Source organism: Ostrea edulis, chromosome 10, assembly GCF_947568905.1.
Source record: "Ostrea edulis chromosome 10, xbOstEdul1.1, whole genome shotgun sequence".
Taxonomy (NCBI): Eukaryota; Metazoa; Mollusca; class Bivalvia; order Ostreida; family Ostreidae; genus Ostrea; species Ostrea edulis.
Window position 1 is genome coordinate 7,807,371 of NC_079173.1, and position 15,250 is coordinate 7,822,620.

Below are 15,250 nucleotides of genomic sequence, written 5' to 3' on the forward strand. Positions count from 1 at the left end.
CCATCCTGTATATTTTACAGTACGCTTCTGGAGAAGAAACCCAGCGTTCTACACAAGGATTTGCTTAAAAGTTATCAATAAGTGGGCCTTCACTGCTTATCATGTTATGCGAATAAGAGCTCCTAGTTTTGTTGGATCTTTTGCTGAACAATTAGTACCAGCATCAATAAGAACACTATATCCCGAGTTTGATTGTCTTTGAAAATTAACAGGAACAGTTGCCCCGCTCGACTTAACTGCTAATAATGCAGTCACGGACAACGACATGTCTCTTAATGTTACCGTGAATAGTCACATTTCAACGTTTGAAAGATGTACACTCGGTCGTGGCGAAATAGGACAATGGACGTTGCTGACTTATTGGCCTCACAAATTCTGCAAAACATTTTGCCATCATGAAAATTTCCTCCACCATTTCAGGACTGGGGTTCTTCCTTTACTTTTGCATTTCTCTTTAGACATTGCTACGCCATCTTTTGATGCAGAACTTTCCCCGTGTGATTCTTGAATTTCTTTGTTACATGTACAAGGCTGAGGCTTCTGTTTTTTACTATTGATAAATCCAAAGTGCTCTAAACCTCGTTTTCCCGCCATCTTGATTGTTTTGACCGAGACTAAAAATATTTATTCAGACTTCCGATCCCGATTCTAAAATTTTACTGGTTGCCCAAATTTTCTTCACTCGCGAAAATGCGACTTAATTATAATCTCTAGTCGTAAAATTGATTTTCTGGTCGCAAATGCGACCGTTTTACTCGCAACTTGGAGCACTGCTGATATATGTAATATTAAGTAATAATAACTAAAATGAACAATAACTTCAGGTGCTTGAATTGTATATGATTATATGATAAAGAAACAGAATTTCTCTATTCATATTGCAAATTTACAACTCATGCCCAGAAAATTTGACATTCATATATAATTGAATTTTTCCTCAGAGGTAGTGCAACTAAATTTAACCACAAAAGATAATCTCACTTATACCTTTTTCAAGTTGAACTCTATTTTTAGTAACAACTTTTTGCTGTAGCGCCCATATTCGACAAAGGTCAGACTTCAAAAAACCTAGTGCATAACTTCTATATATATACTTACTTTCTGCAAAGTTTCAAGGTTGTACATAAAAAACTGTAGGAGGAGTTGATTTTACAAAATTTCCCCAACCGCCCGCCCGCACTTCACCATACTATAGACCGGATTTGCACTTCGTGCAACCCGGCCAAAAACAATGTTTTGTTATTTTTTGTTTTATGTACGAATGTTGAATACGAACCGGAACGAGTTATTGAGAGAAATTTATATGAACGCATTATGTTTAAGTTGAACAAAATGGCGGAAACGAAAGCAGATCCGCAATGCTTATCAAAGCATCCTTATTTATCCTACACAAGAAATAAAGAAAAGGGATGAAAACATGAAGAATTACGGACTTTTAAGATAAGATGTAAATAAATCAAGTGTAATAGTCTTTAAAACAAAGACAGTAGAGATATGTTCACACACACACCTTCACGGAGTATCAACGGAAGATATACAGTTTCCAAATGATATTTTTAATAGATTTCACTTGGAACGTTTATTACGTTGACCCCGGTAGTACGTTATTTTATCGTGACAAAATGGAAAACGTAATAACGGGGTTCCACTGTAACTAAATGTCCATCAATTTCTAGCATCCAATGTGAAGCTCAATTTCTCCTGATTGACAAGGGTTCACAGGCCAGGTAAATTTGAAGGCGGTGCTTATTTTCTCGGTCTTCAAAGATAAATATAACAAGAGGTACTGTGAGCAATGCTCACTAAGAATACCCCCCGCTTACCCCAATCTCCCAAAGGGTGTTGGTAATAGGTAAAACTTCAGTATTATGATCCAAAAGGTATCTAGGAACACAGCATCTCCATGCAATGAAAAAAGCCATTAAAGAATTTAAATGGAAACCATATTGCTACTTCGATGTCCAGTGCACGTGACCTTTGACCTTTTGACCCCAAAATCGATAGGGAACATCTTCATCCCATGGGTAGTCCATATGTGTGATATGGTGACTGTAGGTGGAAAGGATAATGCTTTAGAGCCCGGAAACCATATTGCTACTTCGATGTCCAGTGCACTTGACCTTTGACCTTTTGACCCCAAAATCGATAGGGAACATCTTCATCCCATGGGTAGTCCATATGTATGATATGGTGACTGTAGATGGAAAGGATAACGCTTTAGAGCCCGGAAACCATATTGCTACTTCGATGTCCAGTGTGCTTGACCTTTGACCTTTTGATCCCAAAATCGATAGGGAACATCTTCATCCCATGGGTAGTCCATATATATGATATGGTGATGGTAGGTGGAAAGGATAATGCTTTAGAGCCCGGAAACCATTGCGTCTACAGACGGACGGACGGACAGACGGACGGACAACCCGATTCCAGTATACCCCCCCCCCCCCCCCCCCCCCCCCCCCCACAACTTGTTGCGGGGGTATAATAAAATAGAACTTGAATTAAACTGCAGTATCATAAAATTCGTTAAGGTATCCAAAAAATCCAAATTTTCTGAGAATCTTGAGCCTTTCCAGTATTGCAAATATAATCCACCTTGCATTTGTTAGATTTCCACCTCCATGTGTTAGTATATTTAATACAGAAGTTAATTTTAATCCTTGATAGTAGATACAAACCTATCATAATACAGAACAGCCCATTATACAGAACAGTTCATTATACAGACCCATTATACAGAACAGCCCATTATACAGAAGAGCCCATAATACAGAACAGCCCATTATACAGTACAGCCCATAATACAGAACAGCCCATTATAAAGAACACCCATTATACAGAACAGCCCATTATACAGAACTACAGAACAGTCCAATGAAAGCCTTACTCTATTTTACTGCAGATCTAAATGCAAGGTGAAGATAACGAACAGTGATCAATCTCATAACTCCTACAAGCAATACAAAATAGATAGTTGGGCAAACACGGACCCCTGGACACACCAGAGGTGGGATCAGGTGCCTAGGAGGAGTAAACATCCCCTGTTGACCGGTCACACCCGCCGTGAGCCCCATATCCTGATCAGGTAAACGGAGTTATCCACAGTCAAAATCAGTGTGCTAAGAACGGCTTAACAATCGGTATGAAACACGTCAGACAGCATTTGACCCAATGCGAGGTTGTATTGATGAACTAGATCGTTATAACAACCATAGAATTTGCGAAATGCTGACTTCAATCGAGACTGTTGAAATCCCTGTACCATCAACTTGTTTGTCAGTAGCTTACCTCGATTTAAAAACTGACTATACCCAGAACAAGCTCTTGCATATCGAATCAGTTGAGATATATAAACACCATATGCAGGTGATAATGGAAAATTGCTACATAAATGTGGGAAGTTGACGATGGAGAAGCTGAAATCATCCCGTTTGTCATACAGTTGAGTTGTCAGTTTGCAGTTAATGTCTACTTTCAATAAAATATCTAAGTATGAAGCAAAAGTGGACGACTCTGTGGTGTCCTTTATTTCGAGCTCACAGGGATGTATCAAATCGACATATGAATGAAAGCTATCATTGTTAATAGACAAAATGTCATCGATATATCTAAAAGTCGAATTGAAGGTCACAGCGAGAGATTTTTTCTTCTCACGTAGAAGTTTTTGAATAAATTCTGCTTCATATGAATATAAAAACAGGTCAGCTAACAAAGGAGCACAATTCGTGCCCATGGGAATTCCAACAGACTGTTGGAAGACCTGATCACCAAAGACCACGAAGATATTGTCAATGAGGAACTCTAGCATATATAACAAGTTTTCTTTAATAAATTTATAAATACCTAGAAGCAAATATTTTCTCCAGCTTTCCTACTTTTCATACATTCAACATGAAAGAGCTCTAGTGCAATAATAAGTAATCATTTGATTGTTATTCAGCACTTACCTCCCCTAGACCATACGAGGCATCAATCACCATGTGGCAAGAACTACCTGTAACGGGGTGGTTAGTGAAGAGTACCCCCGACACTTCAGACCTGACCATCTCCTGAATAACCACACCCACCAACACTCTGATTGGCTGACCATTCTGTCTATCAAAACAAATTACCATTAACTACCAATCTACGTCTACAAGATGTATGGAACACTCAGTCAATTCATTTTGATACATTGCTTCACGTCCATCAAAAGAAGGCAAAAGGAATCCCTGAGGCAAGGAAGATGAATTGATCCGATAATAAGAGTATAACAAACAGTACATAATATAATCCCGTCAGTATGCATCTAATAGTATAGGTTTCTGTGATATTGGTTCCATTCCCATATTCTATTATAGTATTTTATTTATTTGCTTGCTAGCTACTATACTTTATATGAATACCCATATGATGATGTGGTCTGAGGAGTACTGCTGTCATGACCTTGACCATGGACATATGACCTTGGATTAAGGTTATGACATACCAGATTCCCATAAGAAACATTTTCACAAAGTATGACTTTATTCTAAGTTTGATATTTATTCTTGATAACCACACCCATTCTATATTAATAATGTTTATTGTTCATAACTATGGCGATGCCCAATCTATATTTGATGCTTATTCTTAATAACCACGCCCATTCTATATTTGATGATATTTGATGAAATGTGATTTTGGACAGTTTAGTAATTACAATGATATATTTACAAATAAATCTCACCTCCGATACTGTACAGCCTGAAAGCTGAAGGCTGAAGCCCAGCATTTCCTCACAGCTTCTAGCACCTATTAAAGACAAGCAAGCATTAGGATGTCCAACAAATTTACTATGACCTTCATGTTTCAACGTCAGTGCACCATGATTGCATGTTATATATTACTAGTTTAACATGTGTAAGATACTAGGAATTTAGGAAAATTACTTTTCTATGGTTTGCAACCAGGATCAGTTCCTTAATTTATAACCAACAAAATTCTGCCTCCTTCCCCTAAATTATATCTAGAATATGTTCCATATCCCCCCCCCCCTCCATACTACAACCAGATTCTGCCCCATAAACCCTTATAAATTACAGAGACTACTCCTAACCCTCTAAATTACAGATTCTGTCCCTAAGGCCTCTAAATTACAGATTCAGCTCCTAACCCCTCTAAATTACAGATTCTGCCCCTAACCCCTCTAAATTACAGATTCTGTCCCTAACACCTCTAAATTACAGATTCTGCCCCTAACCCCTCTAAATTACAGATTCTGTCCCCAAGGCCTCTAAATTACAGATTCTGCCCCTAACCCCTCTAAATTACAGATTCTGCCCCTAACCCCTCTAAATTACAGATTCTGTCCCTAACACCTCTAAATTACAGATTCTGCGCCTAACCCCTCTAAATTACAGATTCTGTCCCTAACACCTCTAAATTACAGATTCTGCCCCTAACCCCTCTATATTACAGATTCTGCCCCCAATCCCTCTAAATTACAGATTCTGTCCCTAATCCCTCTAAATAACAGATTCTGCCCCTAATGCCTTTAAATTACAGATTCTGCCCCTAACCCCTCTAAATTACAGATTCTGCCCCTAAGCCCTCTATACTACAGATTCTGCCCCAATCCCTCTAAATTACTGATTCTGTCCCCATACTCTCTAAATAACAGATTCTGCCCCCAATCCCTCTAAATTACTTATTATGTCCCCTAACCCCTCTAAATTACAGATTCTGGCCTCTAACGCTCTATATTATAGATTCTGCTTACTGAGCTTTGTTCCCTACTGTAGGCCTCGTTTAGCTTACCTTATCAACACCACGCACTCCTAGGAAGGTCTCCATCTGTCCAGCTTACCTTATCAACACCACGCACTCCTAGGAAAGTCTCCATCTGTCCAGCTCCAGACGCCTCCACACCATCCTCCCCTATAGGGTAAAAATATCATTTCTGTATTCTAAGTTCTCCCCTACAGGGTAAAAATATCATTTCTGTATTCTAAGTCCTCCCCTACAGGGTAAAAATATCATTTCTGTATTCTAAGTTCTCCCCTACAGGGTAAAACTATCATTTCTGTATTCTAAGTTCTCCCCTACAGGGTAAAAATATCATTTCTGTATTCTAAGTTCTCCCCTACAAGGTAAAAATATCATTTCTGTATTCTAAGTTCTCCCCTATAGGGTAAAAATATCATTTCTGTATTCTAAGTCCTCCCCTACAGGGTAACAATATCATTTCTGTATTCTAAGTCCTCTCTACAGGGTAAAAATATCATTTCTGTATTCTAAGTCCTCTCTACAGGGTAACAATATCATTTCTGTATTCTAAGTTCTCCCTACAGGGTAAAAATATCATTTCTGTATTCTAAGTCCTCCCTACAAGGTAACAATATCATTTCTGTATTCTAAGTTCTCCCTACAGGGTAACAATATCATTTCTGTATTCTAAGTTCTCCCTACACGGTAACAATATCATTTCTATATTCTATGCCCTCCCTACAAGGTAACAATATCATTTCTGTATTCTAAGTCCTCCCTACAAGGTAACAATATCATTTCTGTATTCTAAGTCCTCCCTACAAGGTAAAAATATCATTTCTGTATTCTAAGTCCTCCCCTACAGGGTAACAATATCATTTCTGTATTCTAAGTCCTCTCTACAGGGTAAAAATATCATTTCTGTATTCTAAGTCCTCTCTACAGGGTAACAATATCATTTCTGTATTCTAAGTTCTCCCTACAGGGTAACAATATCATTTCTGTACTCTAAGTCCTCCCTACAGGGTAACAATATCATTTCTGTATTCTAAGTTCTCCCTACAGGGTAAAAATATCATTTCTGTATTCTAAGTCCTCTCTACAGGGTAACAATATCATTTCTGTATTCTAAGTTCTCCCTACAGGGTAACAATATCATTTCTGTATTCTAAGTCCTCCCTACAAGGTAACAATATCATTTCTGTATTCTAAGTCCTCCCTACAAGGTAACAATATCATTTCTGTATTCTAAGTTCTCCCTACAGGGTAACAATATCATTTCTGTATTCTAAGTTCTCCCTACAGGGTAACAATATCATTTCTGTATTCTAAGTCCTCCCTACAAGGTAACAATATCATTTCTGTATTCTAAGTTCTCCCTACAGGGTAACAATATCATTTCTGTATTCTAAGTTCTCCCTACAGGGTAACAATATCATTTCTATAGGAATTTTCAAGTGTTTTTATTTCAAAGTGTCCCCTATAGGTTAACAAAATCATTTCTGTAGAAAGACCATTTCAGGTGTTTTCATTTTCTAATACAATGGAAAATCTATAAAATTTATAAAACTTTTCCATGAAATTTCACCAAAATCCATCCACATCTTACCACTAATTACCTGAGGCAGATGATCTGACTGCTCATTAATTACCTGAGGCAGGTGATCTATTGTACATTAATTACCTGAGGCAGATGATCTATTGTATATCAATTACCAGAGGCGGATGATCTATTGTACATTAATTACCTGAGGCAGATGATCTATTGTACATTAATTACCTGAGGCAGATGATCTATTGCACATTAATTACCTGAAAAAAAAAATGATCTGACTGCACATTAATTACCTGAGTCAGGTGATATATTGTACATTAATTACCTGAGGCAGATGATCTATTGTACATTAATTACCTGAGGCAGATGATCTATTGTACATTAATTACCTAAGGCAGGTGATCTGTTGCACATTAGTTACCTGAGGTAGATGAACTGTTGCACATTAATTACCTGAGGCAGATGATCTGACTATTCATTAATTACCTGAGGCAGATGATCTGACTGCAACACAGCAATGTTCGAGGTCAGCACCAAATACGTCCTTCATGGAAGACAAGATGGCAGATCTGATGTCCGCTGTGATGGGACTTTCTGCTATGGCTGTCATAGCGTCTGAGCAGACAGACTGTTTTTCTTGTACATTTCCATCCCTTATAAAAAGTCAACAACCACACTTACATGTACACATTTCCATTAATGCGATATGCCTCACACTGATTTGTTTTAAAGGTATATCTTTAATTATATAGTGCACCTTAAAGGTAAATTCCACTAGCATAGTACACCTTTATAGGTAAATATCACTGGTATAGTACACCTTTACAGATACATCTCATTAGATCACACTCACTAGTATAGTACACCTTACAATAAGGTAAATCTCAATAGTATAGTACACCTTTACAGGTAAATCTCAATAGTATAGTACACCTTACAGGTAAATCTCACTAGTATAGTACACCTTTACAGGTAAATTTCACTGTAGTACACCTTTACAGGTAAATCTCAATAGTATAGTACACCTTACAGTTAAATCTCACTAGTACAGTACACCTTTACAGGTAAATCTCAATAGTATAGTATACCTTACAATAAGGTAAATCTCAATAGTATAGTACACCTTTACAGGTAAATCTCAATAGTACAGTACACCTTACAGTTAAATTTCACTAGTATAGTACACCTTTACAGGTAAACCTCAATAGTATAGTACACCTTTACAGGTAAAACTCAATAGTATAGTACACCTTTACAGGTAAATATCACTAGTATAGTACACCTTTACAGGTAAACCTCAATAGTATAGTACACCTTTACAGGTAAACCTCAATAGTATAGTACACCTTTACAGGTAAAAGGTAAAACTCAATAGTATAGTACACCTTTACAGTTAAATTTCACTAGTATAGTACACCTTTACAGGTAAACCTCAATAGTATAGTACACCTTTACAGGTAAAACTCAATAGTATAGTACACCTTACAGGTAAATCTCAATAGTATAGTACACCTTACAGGTAAATCTCACTAGTATAGTACATCTTACAGTTAAATCTCACTAGTATAGTACACCTTTACAGGTAAATTTCACTAGTATAGTACACCTTACAATACAGGTAAATTTCACTAGGTATAGTACACCTTACAATAAGGTAAATCTCAATAGTATAGTACACCTTTACAGGTAAATCTCACTAGTATAGTACACCGTTACATGTAAATCTCACTAGTATAGTACACCTTACATATATATTTCACAAACTCACACTCACTTTTAAAGCACACCTTTACAGGCAAGTCTCCCATGGATCATAAGCTTTCTCTCACCTGAATAATTTCTCTACTTGTGTGATGGCTTCTTGAGCAGGTGGACATCTCTACAGAAAAATGATAAATATACAGTCAACTATAAAAGAATATCTCGCATTTTGCTGGACTGTGATCAACATAGCAATGAAATTGACACTTCCTAATTTAATGGGTGCTGATTATGTGTCACAGATTCATATGGTACATATTATCTAGTAACACCACGAACATCACAACCATTGCTTAGAGTTCTTGTAGCAATTTCAATCAAATAATTTGGCTAATTAATGATTATAGTACCCAGGTGTAAACCCTGCAGTGTTGTCATTACCACTATATAAACAGTAGAAGCTAACGACTATCAAGTAAAACTGATCCAATCAACCATCAGATCCCAGAGATCTTTCAATATACCTTTTATTAGATAATATCTAATTTCATGAAAAGTAACTCTACTCTCACTTCTTATGACAATAAAATTATACTTTGTTGATCATTTCATTTCATGGTCCAACAAAAAGAACAACAAGAGGCCCACAGGCCTTATCGGTCACCTGAATACTAGTGAAAAAGTATCACTACTTCCATGGGCTATGAAATCTAGAAAAAATTTCCTATTCTAAATATCTAAGCTAAATTCTAATGTTCAGCAACAGTATAAAACAAGATGTGTTCTTAAAACTTCACTGCCCTCAAAAGTGCCTACACTGATGAAAGGCTTTAAATAATACATATGTAGGTGTATTAACATTAAAACATTAAAAGCTATGACTAATTTCGACTCATCCTAAAGTCATAACCCTGGGTTTTGATTGAAATTCACCAGTTTTTGTACACCCTTTTTCTGCTATTTCCAAGTATGCATTTAGATTTTATACTGTATCAGCAAACTTACACTTTAAATACTATATATTAAGTTTGGCCCCACCCTGGGGTAAGAACCCTTACTCTGGGGATTATCAAATTTACAAAAAGACTACTTGCTCTTTCTAATGATTTATTTAGTTTCAATTTAGTATCAATAGCACCAAAGAAGATGTTATTTAAGCATTTTACAAATAAACACTATATACCAAGTTTGGCCCCACCCTGAGATCAGAACCCCTACCCCAGGGATCATGAAATTACAATTTTGGTAGAGGCCTTCCTGCTCTCCATCACCATGCATTTAGTTTTTCTTACACATGTGCGGTTCTGGAGAAGAAGATTTTTGAAAATTGGTCAATTTTGGGCAGTTTTTGCCCCGCCCAAGGCCCCAGAGGTGCTGGAGACCTGAAATTTAAAAATTACGTCCCTCTGGTCCCAAAGATGCTTCATACCAAATTTGAAAAGAATTGGACTGGTAGTTATCAAGAAGTTAAAAATGTTCAATTGTTAACGCATGACGACGGACAACAACCAATTGCAATAGGTCACCTGAGTTTACTCAGGTGACCTAAAAATTAGTATTCAAAGTAAAATGATGAGACCACAGTTGCACACCCATTCATTTGGTGAATTTCACAGCACGAATATTTAACTTACCTGTAACTGTGAGCTGAATGCTTTTAGCGTGATGCAGAACCCATTTGTCACTGAAAACTCCTCCTACAAATGAAATGTAATACATTAACATATCTAGTCTATAATATATCAGTCACTAACCCCATAGGAAATATAGGTGAGAAAATGCGAAAATACAGAATGTAAAATCTTTCAATTCTGGCATTTTTTTTAAAAAACCATGCAAACACAATTTCAGTGAAGTCAAATATATATTGTTCAGCATGGTCCAATGACAGGAATTTTCATCCTTCTTTACCTTAATGCAATCTTTAGTATAACGTAACTTTTTCATTCATGCAAGATAAATTTCCCCAATATTTCCTACCATCATTTTTTTTTTGTGTGTGCAAAAATCCATCCCCATAAACCAATCATTTTGTCTGTGAACAGGTGGATATGCAGGCTCCTTATGGACACCAATCAATGTGAGCGCCTTTCCCATCAGTAAATCGTCATTACAAGTTGTCACAGATAAAGTTTGATTTACAGTACCTTGTCCTGAACAGATGACAATAGACCGAGCTGTGATCCTTTCCCTCCAACAAGTTGGCTACTACACCCAGCCTCCTCTGAAAATCGGAGAGTAAGAGCTTCCTCGGAGTTGGACGGCAAATCCTGAGGCTCACACAGCAAAGGCAGAGAAGTAGGAGGGGTGTAGTTCGGACCACTGGTATTCCTACAAAAACAGGCATTCTGAGAGTATTGCATGAACAATACATGTCCTCTACCTGTGCCCCCATTAATTGACGGATATAATTTGAGTGAATGTACATTTAGTGTTGTTTGACCTTGAACTGTGATCTAAAATATTGGTACCAAACCATGTTTACCATTATCGAATTAGTTTGATGTTTCCTTGTTCATACAGTTGATGCATGTAGATTTTATCGGGAATGAAGTAGTTTTATTGCGAATTCTATAATTTTTAAAATTCAATTCAGAACAAGAGGCCCATGGGCCACATCGCTCACCTGAGTTACCTTGGCCCATATTCAAATATTTTTCCTCTATATTTGCATGCAAAACTTTTATCTTTATTGTGTCCCCAACCTACACCCAGGAGCCATGGTTTTTACAAACTTGAATCTGCACTACAGTATGTCAGGAAGCTTTCATGTATATGTAAACTTTTCTGGCCCAGTGATTCTTCAGAAGATTTTTAATGATTTTCCCTATATATTTGGATGTAAAACTTTGATCCCCTATTGTGGCCCCATCCTACCCCTGGTGGCCATGATTTTAACAAACTTGAATCTGCACTATGCCAGGAAGCTTTCATGTAAATTTGTACTTTCCTAGCCCAGTGGTTCTTGAGAAGAAGAATATCTTTAAAGATTTTCCAAATATATTTGTATGTAAAACTTTGATCCCCTATTGTGGCCCCATCCTACCTCCAGGGGGTCATGATTTTAACAAACTTAATATCTGCACTAAGTCAGGAAGCTTTCATATAAATCTCAGCTTTTCTGGCCCTGTGATTCTTGGAGAAGAAGACTTTTAGAAAGAACCCACCCTATTTTTGCATTTTTGTCATTATCTCCCCATTGAAGAAGGCAAGAAGGGGGCACGACCTTTCATTTGAACAAACTTCATCCTCCTTCACCCAAGGATGCTTTTTGTCAAGTTTGGTTGAAATTGGCCCAGTGGTTCTGGAGAAGATGAAAATGTGAAAAGTTTATGCCGACGACAGACAATGAGCATATTTTAATCAGGTGAGCTAAAAATGAAGCAGATATAGATAACTAATATAAAAACAACTAAGAAAATCCAGAAGTCTTTCATTGTGTGACGTACAATTTGCCCAATTTCAATGCAGTACATGCAAAATGCATAAAATCTGGGTCACCTTTTTTTGCAAAAAATACATAGGGGAAATAATAGTCCCCTTCAATTTTACAAACCGGTAGGGTACGAAAGATTACTGAATGATTGATACTCAAAAGAGAAACAAAATATTACAATCCCAATGTCTTTTTCCATCAGTCATGTGATTGCAATTTTTAAATTACATCTTCAAATGTTAATATTTCTGAATTACAATAATTTTCAAAATATGGATATATTTTCATTTATGTCGTACTACTGTAGATTCCTTATTTTATGCAAGTACTTAATATAGCGAAATGACTCGTATGTGTCAAATCATGTGAACATGAATTTGCATGTGGTATGTTAATCAAGAGCTCTTACATGTATTTGAACGACAAAAAATTAAAAGCAAGTACTTTTATTTCACAAGTGATGCCTCTAGCGAACTTACGTGATAATTCCTTGCGTATATTTAAGAATCTGCAGTATATGCTGAAGATCATTGTATTACAAAATTGATGTAGAGACAACATTCTTGATGTCAGATGAACTATTACTAATTATAATTATAATACAATATGTAACCGTTTGGCACACCTGTAATGAAACTCAGTAATTCCGTAGGCAGGTTTTCCGTTAACAACAAATCGACAACACATTTCATAGATCCTGCTTCCACGATCCTCGTGATGATACCATTCCGGAGTAACCTCCCCTCGCACATCCACGCAAAATTTCAACCCTCCTGTCACACAAACAAGAATGTTATTCACCAAACAATGCATGTTAGTAATACGATGAGGTGAAAAATGAAGGATGGTTTCTTTGCGATGTCCATAAGTTCATGGAGAAGTCTTTTTTTTAAAAAAAGAAAAGTGTGTACTATACAAAAATGTCTACACATAAACTACTTGTACTTCTTCCAACATTTTGTGATATAATTTTCCGATATTAAAGCAAATTTCAAATGTACGACACCCATATTATTCATTGTAATTATTTTTTAAGTTTCAGAACATGTAAAAGCAAACCTGCTGTGAAATTAAAGCTGTATTCATTAAGAGGTCCCTCGTCCGGGGCAATCTTCCACAGCTGTAGATCGGAATCTTCCACAGAGTAAGTCTGAGAGCTCGGGAACACCAGATATCCAACCTTTAAACTACAGTGATATATATACCAGTGAAATGCCTGACAGCTCAAGAATATCAGACATCCAATGTCTAGGAGCTCAAGAATATCAGATATCCAATGTCTGAGAGCTCAAAAATATCAGATATCCAATGTCTGAGAGCTCGAGAAATCAGATATCCAATCTTTAAACTAAGCAGTGATAAATACACTAGTGATGAATGCATATGTGCACTTACAAAGTTTAGGGTTCAACTTCTAAATTTCATTCAAATATGGGATTTTAATACATGTTGAGAACATGAAAATTAATAGCAAGACAAAAACATTTAATATCATTCTCTGAATCTGCAAAGTTTGCAAAGTCTGGAGTTTGGTTCAATTAATTCTTTAATATTCTAAAAGTCCAAAGTTGGTGTTATGATACGATACCACAGTAACAAACATGGTATATAAAATATTTCACAATTATATGTATTTTAATTATTACAACAAATAAATATTACCATATCTACAGTATTATAAATCTCATTGTGTATAACATATTGTGATGTGTTTACAGTATCATAAATCTCATTGTGTATAACATATTGTGATGTGTTTACAGTATTATAAAACTCATTGTGTATGTACATATTGTGATGTGTTTACAGTATCATAAATCTCATTGTGTGTGTACATATTGTGATGTGTTTACAGTATTATAAATCTCATTGTGTCTGTACATATGGTGATGTGTTTACAGTATTATAAATCTCATTGTGTATGTACATACATCTTCGCTAGCCAAGGGTGACGATACACGGTGTTCAACACCGTGTATCGTCACCCTTGGCTAGCGAAGATGATGTACATATTGTGATGTGTTTACAGTATTATAAATCTCATTGTGTCTGTACATATTGTGATGTGTTTACAGTATTATAAATCTCATTGTGTATAACATATTGTGATGTGTTTACAATATTATAAATCTTATCAAGTGAGCTTACTGATCGCCTGTTGTCCACCTGTCAGTCTATCTGTCTGTAAAATTTTAACATTTTCTACTTGTCTTCTTCAGAACCACTGGACCAATTTCAACCAAACTTGGCAAAATGCATCCTTGGGTGAAGGTCTTTCAAGTTTGTTCAAATGAAAGGTCATGCCCCCTTCAACGGGGAGATAATCACAAAAATGTAAAAATAGGGTGGGGCCATTTAAACATCTTCTTCTCAAGAAACATTGGGCTAGAAGAGCTGAAATTTACATGAAAGCTTGCTGACAAAGTGTACATTCAAGTTTGTTAAAATCACGCCCCCACCTCCCAGGGTAGGGTGGGGCTACAACAGGGAATCAAAATTTTACATGCAAATGTGTGGTGAAAATCTTTAAAAATCTTCATCTCAAGAACCACTGGGTGAGGAAAGTACAAATTTACATGACAGCTTCCTGATATAGTGCAGATTCAAGTTTATTAAAATCATGGCACCCGAGGGTAGGATGGGGCCACACAAAGTTTTACATACAAATTTATTGGGAAAATCTTTAAAAATCTTCTCAAGAACCACTGGGCCAAAAAAGTTTACATGAAAGCTTCTTGTCATAGTGCTTATTCAAGTTTGTAAAAATCATAGCCAATGGGTGTAGGTTAGGGACACAAAAGAGATCAAAAGTTTTACATGCGAATATTTAG

General features: G+C 36.4%; 1 protein-coding gene across 3 annotated transcripts in view; it reads right to left on the minus strand.

Annotated features, from left to right (window-relative positions):
• The window catches only part of LOC125666697 (uncharacterized), a 63,308-nt gene that overhangs the window by 31,891 nt on the left and 16,167 nt on the right, over nt 1-15,250 (minus strand). For all 3 annotated transcript variants that reach the window (XM_056151816.1, XM_056151817.1, XM_056151818.1), the window contains 9 exons: nt 13,479-13,606; nt 13,045-13,192; nt 11,131-11,314; nt 10,618-10,680; nt 9,112-9,161; nt 7,769-7,935; nt 5,828-5,898; nt 4,709-4,773; nt 3,948-4,095 (listed from right to left, as the gene is read on the minus strand). In XM_056151816.1, the coding sequence (XP_056007791.1) occupies nt 3,948-4,095; nt 4,709-4,773; nt 5,828-5,898; nt 7,769-7,935; nt 9,112-9,161; nt 10,618-10,680; nt 11,131-11,314; nt 13,045-13,192; nt 13,479-13,606 (1,024 nt within the window). The remainder of the gene's footprint in view (nt 1-3,947; nt 4,096-4,708; nt 4,774-5,827; nt 5,899-7,768; nt 7,936-9,111; nt 9,162-10,617; nt 10,681-11,130; nt 11,315-13,044; nt 13,193-13,478; nt 13,607-15,250) is intronic.